The sequence below is a fragment of the Siniperca chuatsi genome, linkage group LG13 (assembly GCF_020085105.1).
Source record: "Siniperca chuatsi isolate FFG_IHB_CAS linkage group LG13, ASM2008510v1, whole genome shotgun sequence".
Taxonomy (NCBI): domain Eukaryota; kingdom Metazoa; phylum Chordata; class Actinopteri; order Centrarchiformes; family Sinipercidae; genus Siniperca; species Siniperca chuatsi.
The window spans coordinates 19,421,334-19,434,103 of record NC_058054.1 but is presented as its reverse complement, the minus strand read 5'-3'; the positions used below and the strand labels follow the sequence as shown (position 1 = coordinate 19,434,103).

At 37.8% G+C, this 12,770-nt stretch overlaps 1 protein-coding gene and 1 long non-coding RNA gene across 3 annotated transcripts; one reads left to right on the top strand and one right to left on the bottom strand.

The window, feature by feature from the left end:
- Positions 1-264: 264 nt before the first annotated feature.
- gadd45aa (growth arrest and DNA-damage-inducible, alpha, a) lies at positions 265-3,160 on the bottom strand. 2 transcript variants are annotated; one of them, XM_044220312.1, is made up of 4 exons: positions 3,140-3,160; positions 1,819-1,920; positions 1,370-1,595; positions 265-1,115 (listed from the first exon to the last, which is right to left on the bottom strand). In XM_044220312.1, the coding sequence occupies exons 2-4, from the start codon at positions 1,917-1,919 to the stop codon at positions 1,002-1,004; spliced, it is 441 nt and encodes a 146-aa protein (XP_044076247.1). In that variant the 5' UTR covers position 1,920; positions 3,140-3,160; the 3' UTR covers positions 265-1,001. The 2 variants fall into 2 exon arrangements, with proteins under 2 accessions (XP_044076247.1, XP_044076246.1); XM_044220311.1 differs by lacking the exon at positions 3,140-3,160 and adding an exon at positions 2,495-2,693.
- A 98-nt stretch (positions 3,161-3,258) lies between these two features.
- Positions 3,259-12,384, top strand: LOC122887266. Its single transcript, XR_006380507.1, has 4 exons — positions 3,259-3,366; positions 10,542-10,626; positions 10,720-10,852; positions 11,854-12,384. It is a non-coding gene; the product is annotated as an uncharacterized LOC122887266 (long non-coding RNA).
- Positions 12,385-12,770: the final 386 nt, after the last annotated feature.

The window sequence follows — 12,770 nt, the reverse complement described above, 5'->3', positions numbered from 1 at the left end:
AAAATGCAAACTAAACTGTCCAACAAATCACTGAGAATCGGTGAAAAGGGAACCTGTTTGGATGAATGAACATGGTCCTGCTGACCGAGGCAGAAGCCTGTGCAGAGAGAGCGCTGAGGATTATTGTTCTCTTCAGCTCAGAGATGGCACAGAGGCCAACATGACCCCTGTGATCCGCACGTGACTCCTCTTTACAGCTGCTAAAAGTCAGAATTCAGCTCGGCTTTGCTAACATTTCCAGAAATGACAAAAGAAAACGTGCAGTTCTGGCTCCAAAAAATACTTTTTTTTTTATTGACAGCAATACATATGCATTCAGATTTTGCAAATAGTTAAGGTAAAAAAATGAAACATAAATACACTTAAATATCATTAGAAATAACTTAAATTGTGGCAAAAAAACAGCTGGCATAGGAAACACTAAATATACAGAATGTCTTCACTGGATGTGTAGCCCTTCCCTTTTTAAATTATGACAATAGCAACGTCAACATTAACAATTCAAATCAAATAAGTGAAATTGCAAAAGGTCCAGTGTTTCAACAAGTGCTTTGTTTCTGCAGAGACAGGCCTTGGTCCACTCAGCAGCTCCGTTTTCTGGTTTCTCCCCACGTTTCTGACTTGTCACAGAGGCTTTACCAAACATACATGATATAATCCTTCTGTACAGTGTCCGGCTTTACATTAAAAGGCACGCACATGCTTTTTGGAATTTCCACCTCATGACGATACAAGTGCCTCGCCATCTCATGTTGGTTGCCAAGGCTGACAGACGCAACTCCAAACAGTCCTATCCAAAGTGGAAATCCATTCCCCAGCTCTTTTTTTCTCTTTTAAATACACCCTATGTAGACAGCGGGGACTTTTTTCCCCCTCCAAATTTTTCTTTCCCCCGTCAGCAGTGCTTTGGAATTTGATCTGGTGCTAATGTGTCCATCAAGGTTCACACCACTCTTCCTGTGCAGATAAGAGTCCTTTCACAGGTTTGTGCAACTAAAAGTTCATCGTTCAGGCAGGTTGATGATGGGTACCCACTGGTCCATACAGCGGCTCTCTCTGCAGAATCGGTTCACTTTGCTCAAAGCAGGGTCCTTCCATGATGTAGAATGTGGGCTCTGAAAATATTAATAAAAAGAGAATAAATGATCTGAATGAATATATATGGTTACTAATAGTTCCCTCTAATGAAATTCCCAAGAAGTCACTTGAGGGAGGAGTCATATACATGTTTACCAAATGCACAAGAACAAGTACAGGCAAGTTCTTCCTTGAATGAGTTTCACTCACGTGAACATCTCTCATCATCTTGTATACAATCACAACATTACAAGATTCAAAACATGTAGATTGATGAGAAAAAGATACTTACTGTGACCAGGACACAGTGCAGGTCCATAGGTTCACCCCCACTCGGTTTTCCACTTGCGCCTCCACCCAGTATTTCTGCTAGGCGCCGGGTGTTGTTGACTCTCAGGATGTTGATGTCATTCTCGCAGCAGAAAGCCTGAATGAGGGTAAAGTGGATCTGCAGGGCCACATCTTTCACATCTTCGTCATCCGTGGCCAGGATGCACAAAACCACATTATCAGGGTCTCTGAGGGGGGAGGAGGAAAAGAAAATAAATCTTAGTCTATTTTATAATTCAACAAAGCACAGTCCTGCTAGACATAAGTCAAGCAGACGTGTACATGTGTATTAGAGGATGTGTGAGAGCTCTCTAACAACTGTCAGGTCAGGTCAGTAACTTAGTGTTAGCCCATATAAAGAGTTTCCCTTCGGGCATCAATAAAGTATTTCTGATATAACCTTGTACTTACACATTGAGTGATTTGGCAGCCTCGTAGACTCCGACTGTAATGCAGCCCTGTGGTAACGCAGAGGTGAGGACTTCTTCCAAAGCTTTCGCCACTGAATCCATTCTGCAACACAGAGACAAATAATTTGATGTTAACCATCGTGACAACTGTACCACAAAAACTTTCCACCGTCCCTTTTCTGGCTACCGTTAGCTGGACTGCTAGCTAACCACCCGGCATCGTTTCAAGCAGATGTGCACAAGTTGGTTTTTCGCCACGTAAAAAGCTAGCCTAACTGTTATTAATTTGTGCTAGAAATCGTTTTGACAGCTGTACGAAAGTGAAACGGCATATTTAAGACTGCCATGTCAAGTATTCTGATTTTTGTTCACCTTTAACCAGTGTGCAGCGTCGTGTTAGCTAGTTATCGAAAAAAGTGGAGACTGTCTCGCGACATGAAGAACAGTTAAGTTAGCCGATTAAATACTGTATTTTAACATCTGCCGCCAGCTGTGAGTTAGTAGTTAGAATAGACAAAGCTTTGAAATTACCTTTATCGTGCATTCATCTATTTAATCCATGTAATGTTGCTGCACTCAACCATATGCGTCACGTAACAGGTTGGCACCGGTAACATTAAATATGCATCGACTTTATACAAGAAAACATGTAGTTAATAATAATCCATATTATTTACCTTTCTTGAGAATAATCCCCACTTAGTTCCTCAAATGTCATGTTGTACATAAAATCCAAATACACCTTAGTGCAAAGAGTATAGTAGAAGCGAGTTATCCTGGTATCTTCTCGACTACACATACACTTTATCTTTAGTCCACTACGCTGCAACTGAGAGATAAATCTGGCAACTTCACATTAAAACTGTCGGGGACAATGCCAGTCGGGCAAATATTTGCAAAGCTGTGATCATTGGTCGTATGCAAATGTTTCGGGTGTGCTCTCAAGTGGGATTGGAGAGACACGCAGCAATAGGCGTGTCTGTCTCCGGGTTACTACCGTAACTGCAGCTGCCTGCTGGCCTCTAACATTTGGACCAAAATACATATCTAACGTTATTCAGTGGCCTGGCTGCAACACAACTGCCATGTTATAATAACTTGTGCACAGCTGTAACGTTGATTCTACTACTGAACATCTAATATTACCAAACCTTGCACAAAGACACAACTAATTTGACTGCAATAATGATTTCTGGCAATATAAGAACAACCTGAAAATAAACAGGAATCCACATTTTAAATATTTCGCTCAAAGTGAATGAATCTCTGTTTACACAGAGCATTAAATGAGTGATGAATGAATATCTTGTTGCAGAACTCACCCTCGCTGCCGGACAGGACCGTTTTCGAGGCAACTGCATGGCAACGGGACAACGCTTCTGGGGGAAACTGCCCTCTGATTGGTCCTCTGTGGAGCGTCCGAAAGCCTACAGAAACCGCGCGCGAGATCCAAAGGACTGGCGCGAGAAGGACAAGAGCATGGATCCAAGCCCAACCAAACTACTGTAACACGCCTGAATTGTTGCTGCTTGGCTCTGTTTAAAACTAGGTCAGTTTCATTCCTGGCTACCACTTTTTCATATTTTTTTTTATTTCTGTTTTAATTTAGGTTTACATTTGAATACTAAAGGAAAGTTAATATTACACTTCTTCCTGTTATGCATATGTCCAGAGCTGATTTTGTCAGGTCCATAATAATGATGAACATGAATGAGATAAGATAAGATGAGATAACATAAGATAGGATAAACTTTAATGATCCAACACAGGGAAACTGAAGTGCCCCAGTAAGTATTAAATACTATAGATACTATATACACCACCATAAACAGTAACTATGAAGTGTATTGAGACAAAGATAGTCACAAATAAATTAAGGACCCTGGACCCTACATGGGTGGAGATCTCAACCCCAATGTTCAACCTAAAAGTTACGCTCTTGAAGAAAGCTAGTTTCTGACAAGCATATTATGACAATTTTTATCTTGTTGTAATTGTAATCTTGTAATTTTTATTTGTTTGATGTGATTTTGCATTATGGTATTGCAGATTTATAAAGCAGTTTAGACTCTCTGGTTTCTTCCATTTTTCCCTTTTTGACTTTTAACTCTGTTTCTTTAGTAACTGGTGAACACATCTATATTTCTCTTAAGGTAGTTTTGTTTTTTACATCACATTGAGAGGTTGAGCTACCTCTCAATGTGATGTAACTGAAACCTATATATGATTGTACTTTCAAAACAATTTCAACAACAGAGCTCAATGTTTGATTTCATTTTTATTTCCTGAGTGCCAGTTTTTATGATATTCTTTATAAGCATGACTGAAATTGGGAAGTTACATCTGGACTAATAATTATTTTCATTATCAATTCATCTGCTCATTATTTTCATGATTAATCAAATAATCATTCACTTTGTATAATATCAGAAAACAGTGAAATATATCACAATTTCCCAATCTGATGTCTTGTTTTGTCTGACCAAACAGTCCAAAGGTCAAAGATATTCATCTTAAAATGATTTAAACACAAAGAAGCAGAAAATCATTAGAAATGAGAAGATGGAGCCAATGAATATTTGGCATTTTTGCTAGAAAAATGGCTTAACTGATAAAACTATTATCAAAATAGTTACAGATTAAATAAGTAATTGATTAATTGTTTCAACTCTAGTATAGATGCATTCAGAGAAGCCAATTCATATCACTCTCATACAAAGAAATGACACAGGGAAGTGAAAGGAAGCCATGCTGTGGATGTTATGGGATGTTATGCTGCCCCTTGGTGGCTGCAGTCAAAACTCTCAGAGAGAAGGCATGGCTGCACGCAAACACAGGATATCAGTAATGCAATGCACAGTGTTTGCTGTTTGGGCCCTTTGACTCTAATACAAACTGCCTGTTACAGACGCTTAAGACGATTTTAGTTACATATTAACCATATACACTACCACACTATCACACTAATATGATTTTTACTCCGTGGTTGTGTAACTTATAAAGACTTTCTTTTTTAACCTAATTTAATTTACATATTTACCTCATGGTGGCAGATGATGAAACTGAATCTGTTCCAGGACCCTCCAGCAGGAGGCAGCACTAGCACACCTCACACATGTCTGCCTGCTTGTTGCACCCTTAAAGTCTTTAAGTCATCATGTGCTGCTTTACCACATGCAAAGCCACATTCAGTCTCTGAACAACCATCAGCATCAGTTCTTATAAATGTGTTCATCACATTGTATTTATATTTGATCAGTGCACTGAATACTTGGCTACGGCATTTATTTGCCACAACTTTCAACAGTTTGTGTCGCAGTATGCAGCTGACCCAGTATCAAACAGGGGATTTCTGTCTTTTAAAGGTCAGGTCATACAGAGATTCAGAATTTCGAACAGTGCAGCTGCATACTCTAATGCAGGAGCGCAGGTTTCTTTAAAAATGACATGAAAAACACAATAAACGTCAAATACAAACTAAACACAAAGGAACATGCAACATCTATTTGGAAAGTTCTAGTCAGTCGGTAACTAAAGACTTGTGGTAGATTGTGAAATATAGGTGTGAATATAGTACAGTGTGCTCTGGGCAGCTGGACAGATAAAGGCCAGCACTGCTGAAGGCAATAAAGATCAACTGATTGACTGATTATGTTTTATTGTCTGAGAGGAAATTAATATGGATAAATATGGATACAATTCACGCAGATTTTCTTCACAAATACTGTCCAGGACACAAAGTTAGTATGGCTATAACCGAGGCCGTGGCCATGGGTGGGGGAACTCCCACGGAAAGTATGTGGGCCTTTCCCTTCATCTTTCCCTACATCTAAGTGAGTGTGAATGCATCCTAACCCTGCTTTCACTTTCACAAAAAAAAAAATATATATATATATACCATGGTGATTGTACATGCATCTCTACCAATATCTGATGTTACACAGACATTTAAAAATCTGCATTTGATCAATTAAAACCCTTACGTGTAGATATTTGGTGAAAAAACTAAAAGCTTATTCTTCTGCACTACTGCTACTTATATTGTTAATGCTACTATACATCAAATAAGAATTACAACTTATTGTTGTTGCAAAAATGACCAACATACACCTTATAATATTGTGCATATATAATATAATAAGTGCACTTATATTTACATATGTCTCCAAAGTCAACCAATAATAGATTTAGTGGATCCTTTCTATAATTACCATCATGCAGCACAAATAAAAGAAATATATACAAGATGAGATAGCAGTGATTGTATGTAGTTGTGAGGCTCTGCCACACTAACTCACATGGTACCGTCTGTGTCGTCACATCTCAGTGTTGGTGTTTTCATTCGGGCACTTCTCCATCAAAACTGGACCTCCATTCACTTTTAAAGCACATAACTCTGCGTGTGCCTGAGGCGTTTCATGCCTGTGCGTCTTGTTTGTGCAAGACGCACTGACCTGGTTTGTTGGAGACACTGACCTGGTTTGTTGGAGAACACAAAACTTTCAGCCTCTGTGAGGAGGGAGGGAAACAGAAATTCTGATTTATTTATTAGATTTAAATTCATAAATTTTTTTTATAATTCTCTCATTGTTTCACTGTGCGCAGTGTGTCGATTCTATTCAGGCTTAATAAGAATAATTCGGAATAATACAAACATTGTTTGGGCAATTTCACAATGATTTGCATAAATATTAGCGGTTACTCATATATTATACTTATATCTCATAATTGGAAGACAGAGACTGTGTGAAGCACCCAACAAAATGTCATAATAAACAGTTATCACTGTAGACTTTTTAACTTGACAAACACAGGTGTAAGTAACTGCATGAATACTGGCTGCATAGTGTTAGTCATACTGCTGTAAAGTGAATGGAGCCATCGTTAAAGTTATTTGATACACCTGTGCTTTTGCTGCTAGTGAAATGTCCGCTATAAGTAAACCTCTTGGTGTTTCAAATAATACGCAACCGATATTATCTATATCTGTATGTTAAGTGATATTCACACAAAAACATTTTGTTAAAAACATTTTTTGAACTTTGAAAAATAAATATCCCCACACGTGGAATATGGAAATATAAATACTGTGCAGACGGCCGGTGTGATGAATTTCCAGGAATATTTCATATAAGGTGAAGGACAGTCATGTCCTCACTGTAGTCATAGTAACGATAAGCACCTTGGACACAGATATTTGTTTTAGGTCATTTCTTTCATGTCTTCTTAGAGGTGCAACGCTGGGTATTTTAGCCAGGCTTGTTCCAGAGGTTAAACACAATATCATGAATATTTTAGGCCCCTGCCTTAAAAAGGATTGGATCGAGTGGAATTTATATCTTCACATCCTACTCTCAACACCTCTTCTCTTTATCAATGAAATATTTAATAGAATATCTTTCATTTTAAATGAGTCTTGATTTTTAAAGAATTAGTGTCCTTACCATCCATCCATCCTATACAGACAGACTCAACAATGGCAAAAAACATTAGAGGCATTCTGTTGAAGGTATTATAGTCAAATAGCAGAAATATATAAAGTCCACCCTACAGAGAGAAGGAACAAATATTAACTGAAAGATGTACAAAAAGCAGTGTCTGTACAATGGAAAATAAATCACTTTGTTAGTTTACTGGCCCAATCATACACACTAGTAATACAGTAATACAACACACAAAACAAGGAAACATCCAACACAGACGGCAAGCAGAAGGAGTTTATGTCTACGTCCAGTGTGTTAGAATGGAAACATATCTGACATGGATGTGACCAGGCTCTCCAGAAACACAAACTGTAGCACAGATCATTTTCTCTCATGATGATGTTTTCATATAAAGAGGTTTGGCAATAGAAATTGTGTGCACATGCCCTTCTCAGATTGTTCTTTTTCATTTATCTTTAAATGTGCTGACCACACTGGCATGCTTCATATTTTGATAAAAATTTGCCCTTCAGATCAATCATAATTCTCATCCTCTCCAAGTTTTTTTATGGGTATTTTTGTTGCAGTTTAAAGAAGCAGTGTTTTGCTGCCCTCTCTGGTTCAAAGTTTCAAGCCTGTTTCTCTGTGTGGTCTGATGTGAGCTCTGTAGCACCTGTCACAAAAAGTGATGCCACAGTCCACTGATGCTCGAAGTATGTCAGCTTAATTTGCTTCGCTGCGTCCGGTCTTGAGTGCATCCACCCAGAGTTGATCCACCTATCCACCCTTTTGCTGATAAGACCATTTCTACTGTCTGCTATTTTTGACTTGACTCCAGGGACGAAAGTTAGTCAAATGGTGCAGAAAAAGCAATGATATGCACTTACAAACTCAAAGGTAGATTTATCATAGATCACCTTTGGGTGACCAGATGGTAAGGGAAGAAAATCAGGAGAATCCTTATGTGCACTTCAGTAACCGTCCATGACAGTGAACAATGACCTTTCTCATCCCAGACTCTTTGACTTGTCATAGCAGAAAAAGCACAGGTGTAACTAATAACACTGACAATAGTGTCATTCCATATTAGCATTTCCGGTGAGCCAACATCTGATTATTCCTCGGTCTACTAAAGTACATTACATACACAATGATAGCTCACTGGAACAAATAAATGGAATGCAGCCATTATTAATGTTATTAATAATTGAAGTCAAAATGTCCTTTGTTAGTAAGGCCTTTGCTAATAAAGCCTTTTAATATATCACATTACATGCATACCTGTGAATGAATGTCTAAGCTTTTCAAAAATGTCACATATACCCAATCCCACAAGCATGAATTTTACTTATTTTCAATGTGTTTACATAAGTAATATTATCATGGTAAAAAAGCCATGGCTCTGTCCTTTCATATGTATAAATCCTGTGAGAAATGTTTAATCATCAGGATTACGAACAAACAAATGGAAAAAGTTAAAGCTGCACAAATCAATATTTTTCTGTAACCAATAGAAAAAATGGCTATGTGTGATGTGAATGGGGTTGCTGTAGTGATGAACCCACAGAGAATTATCACCTGACTCTGCAGTTCCCCTCAGCTCTACAGTCTTTAAGCTCATTGTTTTGGTTTTACAGCCAGCAACTTTACTGTTTGGATTTACTCTCACAGCTCTCATCAATGTAATTTCCAACTGTTTATTTTTATTTAATGCTTATTTGTATAGGGACAAGTATATAGCGTGAACCAATGCCACATACCACAGCATTTATAGCATAAGCTAATTTGCAATGCATGTCTCTAGATGGGCCTTTAAATACACAAAACTCAACAATAGAATATATGTAAAACAGCACAAAACACAAACATTTTTTAGTGAAAAAGTTCTAAAAACCAACTGTATGCTAGCTGCCCAGTACCAAACAGCAGAAATAAATAGTTAGCCATCAACTGGAAACGCCCACAAAGCTTGACTGGACCCATTGCCCGTTCCACTGATGTGCAGACTTTGGTAGTGGTGAACGTAGTGGAGCACTTTGCGACTGAAGAGAGAGATATTTCCCTCAGGAGCTAGTGGAGACCAAAACAGAGCTAAATGGAGCCTGAATATTGAACTTACATTCATCAGTTGGACATAAACATGACTCCAAATGAACTTGAATGTTGGTTCATGTCTGCTGGATTAGTAAATAGGCAATTGTTTGCTAACAAGTGGGCCATATGGTGATATGTTAATTCTGTGTTTAAAGATTGCACTGCCCTGAAGTGGCCATAAACAAAATAATGAATGCTAATTTATGAAATATTCTCTTCACTTTAAAAGTTGGTGTAAGATCAAGTAAATAGATGAATAGATGAGATGACCGCTAAAAATTAAATATGTCTGATAACAGTTGACCTGTCCAAATAGAGCAAGCAATCCAGAGAAGAAACTGATGAAAGATGACAATCCAAATCGTCCTCCATCAAAATGTGATAAGAGAGGCCAGTGGGCCAACAAGAAGGAGTTCATTTTGGCAGAGAAATCATTGGTCTGGGCAATGTTTGGAGATACTTGAAGATACTGCTAGCTCAATGAAACATTTAATACAGTGGGAAATAGTTGATATAATATTAAAATCTTGTGATGATCGATTATTTTGCAGATAATAACATGTTGTTTCCTCAGGATTAGGCTACAGCAGTCAAAAGCTTGTGCTATACACTGTGATGTATTACATTGTCATCTTGGCTCAGGCCTTCCTCTACCTCTTCTCTTCCTCTTATTTACTTGTGCTTGAGTGACATTGCTAAAAACTACAGTGCCCAGCAGTTTTAGGAAATAATTTACTCTTTCTTACAAATGAAAGTATCACATTTGTGTCCTATTTTAAAAGATTTACATCTTGAGAAGGAACAAATGGTCTTGAGGCTGAGCAGCAGAGACATCGATTATGGGATTTGTTGATTATAACAAACACATAATAATATAGTATAATCTATTTAGCATCTGATTCACCGCATTTATCCTGCCATGTATTTTTGAGACATTTATGTTGGTGAGGTTGTGGTGGCAACAGGGTGACTTTATGAAGGGTGCGTCAGTTACATTTGTTGGCAACTCCTCCTCCATGCAGGAGCAGTAATTTATATTTGACCAAAAGATGAATAAATCTAAGTAAAAGAAAACTAGGGATGAAAGAAGGAATTGTTGATAGCATTTCTAGGAGCTGATAGCAAGACGGCCAGTTCATATAAAGTTATAAAGTCCTGTATCACAAAATTCCCTTCTAACCTGTTATTCTTACTTTTCCACTACTAGAGGACTGTGTTGATTATCGACTGAGTCATTCATCAGATGGCCACATTTCTCAGAATGCAACTTCTTCAGTTGAAGCATTCTGGCAGTAAGTTTTCGCAAATACTTGATACTGATATTGAAGCAATTATTTTACAGACTTGTGTAAAATGTTCCAAAACATACAGCGTGTTGTGTTCAGGAGAAGAGTCCGGGGTCTGTCTGAAGGAGTTGAAGAGATGGGTAGTATCCGCTGGGACCTGGCTGGATGTCTTCTGCTAAGCTGAATCATTTGTTACTTCTGTATCTGGAAAGTAGTCAAGTCTTCAGGAAAGGTAAACAATAAAGTCGGACTGAATCAACTTGTTAAAGTACTATCGCTTAAGGTACTGTATGAGCTTAACACGGTTGTATTTATAGCATTTTTTTTAAAACTTTTTTTTTAAACAGTATTAAGTTATAGCATTTTGCCATGAGCCATAGATGGCATTTGATTTTACCTTTCTCCTGATCCAACGCGTCTGGCTGATCCTCAAGTGAGGCACAAATGTGGGTGATGAGTGAGTCAGTCTACATTATTAGTCCACATATAAATATTTCAACACTCCAAACTGTACATTACTGCATGGTTTCTACATTACCACTGGGTCTCCATTAAAGAATATGAGAAAAGACTAGGAAAGTCAGAATGGACTCTTTGTCAGTGACGGAGATTCAGTTAGACAAACAAACTTTCATGACACAGGTGTTTCTACAGCCATGAGTCATGTGTTGCCTCTGTGCCAGGTAAGTTTGGCTCAACAAGACTTAAGGCTAACACAGACATGCTATATTTTGTAATGGAGTTTGGCAATATTCTCTGTCCCTGGCTTCACGTCTTATGAGTTTGGTGTCGACATCTCCACAGTGGCTGAATGTATTTTTTCCTCATACTTACTGTACTGTCTATTACAAGTAAAGTCAAAAATCGGAGTCCTGCGATAAACTTACTGTTTGTAGTTAGCCAAAGATGTACAGTACTGTACGAACCATTATACCGAACATATTTTGGCATCTGCTTTTATTGCCAATCCTCGGGCAGCAGCCATGATGCCTTTACCCCAACTTTGGACTGCCTTCTTCTTCATTATGGTTATCTTCCTTGCACTGGATGTGGACAATGGTGTAAATTACACTGTAAGAAATGAAAGAAAGTGAATGTAGACTATACAGTATGCTCCCATATGTATAAATATATGAAGGTGTGTACAATATTTAGATTTTTTTGTTATTTCCATTGCTGAGTTCCATTCCCATGGCTTCAGCTTTATTTAACAGTTGTGTATCTTTTTCACAGGGCATATTGCTCTTCGTCAAATTCACCCCTCCTGAGGTACAACGACAACTACCAGTACCCAAGGTGAGGCCATGCCCTCGGGCTATTGCTCGCTTTCTTTTTAGCCCTCATGGTGCCACAGTGATTTATCTACAGTCTGGCTGTAACTCCAGGAACACTCAGACAGGTACTCTGAGTATCACACTATTGCAGATGACCTGTTGAGAGCACCAATGAAGAAAACTCTCAACTCTGAAACATGTCCTTCCTACAAAGAACATGAACTGTGTGCTCTGAACATGACTGAAGAAAGTATAATTTCTACCAGGGTTTGAAAGACTTTAAAAATCCTTTCGAAAAATGGTCTGAAATGTATATAACAGCATGTTTTATTTGGTTTATATGACTCTGGTTCTTCATAGCTGTGAACAAAAAACTGAACAACTGCAACACATTCTGTACATTTTATGGTTAAATTAATACTTGCCCTAAAACACAATATTATATAAGTGTTTTACTTCTGACAAATTTTAATTTAATTGAATATAACAGGAGTTTATTTAATGTTACTGTACGTGGTTAAATGTATGTATGTATTTACAGTGTGTATGTACTGTAGATCGGCATATGTTGTATGTATGTTTTATTTCACCTTTAGCAAATAAATGAATAAATCAAGTAATTAAAGTAAGTAAAGTATTAACTTCATGTTCACTGGAGGTGTAAAGCAGTTTTAACTGCAGATTTGAGGTGTTGATCGCTGAGAGAAAAACGGGAGCCAACTAACATAATCAAATACTACTTTTACAGGGGAAAATCAGTTAAGGAGTACTTTATTCATCCAATAGAGCTCAAGACAATCTTGAGCTTTTTGTGAACATTTGATATTTTTGGACACACCCAACAATTTATTTAACATTATTAACAATCACTGATTT

What these genes read in the sequence shown, in the direction of transcription:
- gadd45aa (XM_044220311.1), bottom strand. Translation starts at nt 2,616, where the DNA reads ATGTGTAGTCGAGAAGATACCAGGATAACTCGCTTCTACTATACTCTT. An exon ending in GGGGATTATTCTCAAGAAAG is followed by an intron (nt 1,921 to 2,494) that starts GTAAATAATATG and finishes TCTGTGTTGCAG; the next exon opens with AATGGATTCAGTGGCGAAAG. An exon ending in TGCACTGTGTCCTGGTCACA is followed by an intron (nt 1,116 to 1,369) that starts GTAAGTATCTTT and finishes TAATATTTTCAG; the next exon opens with AGCCCACATTCTACATCATG.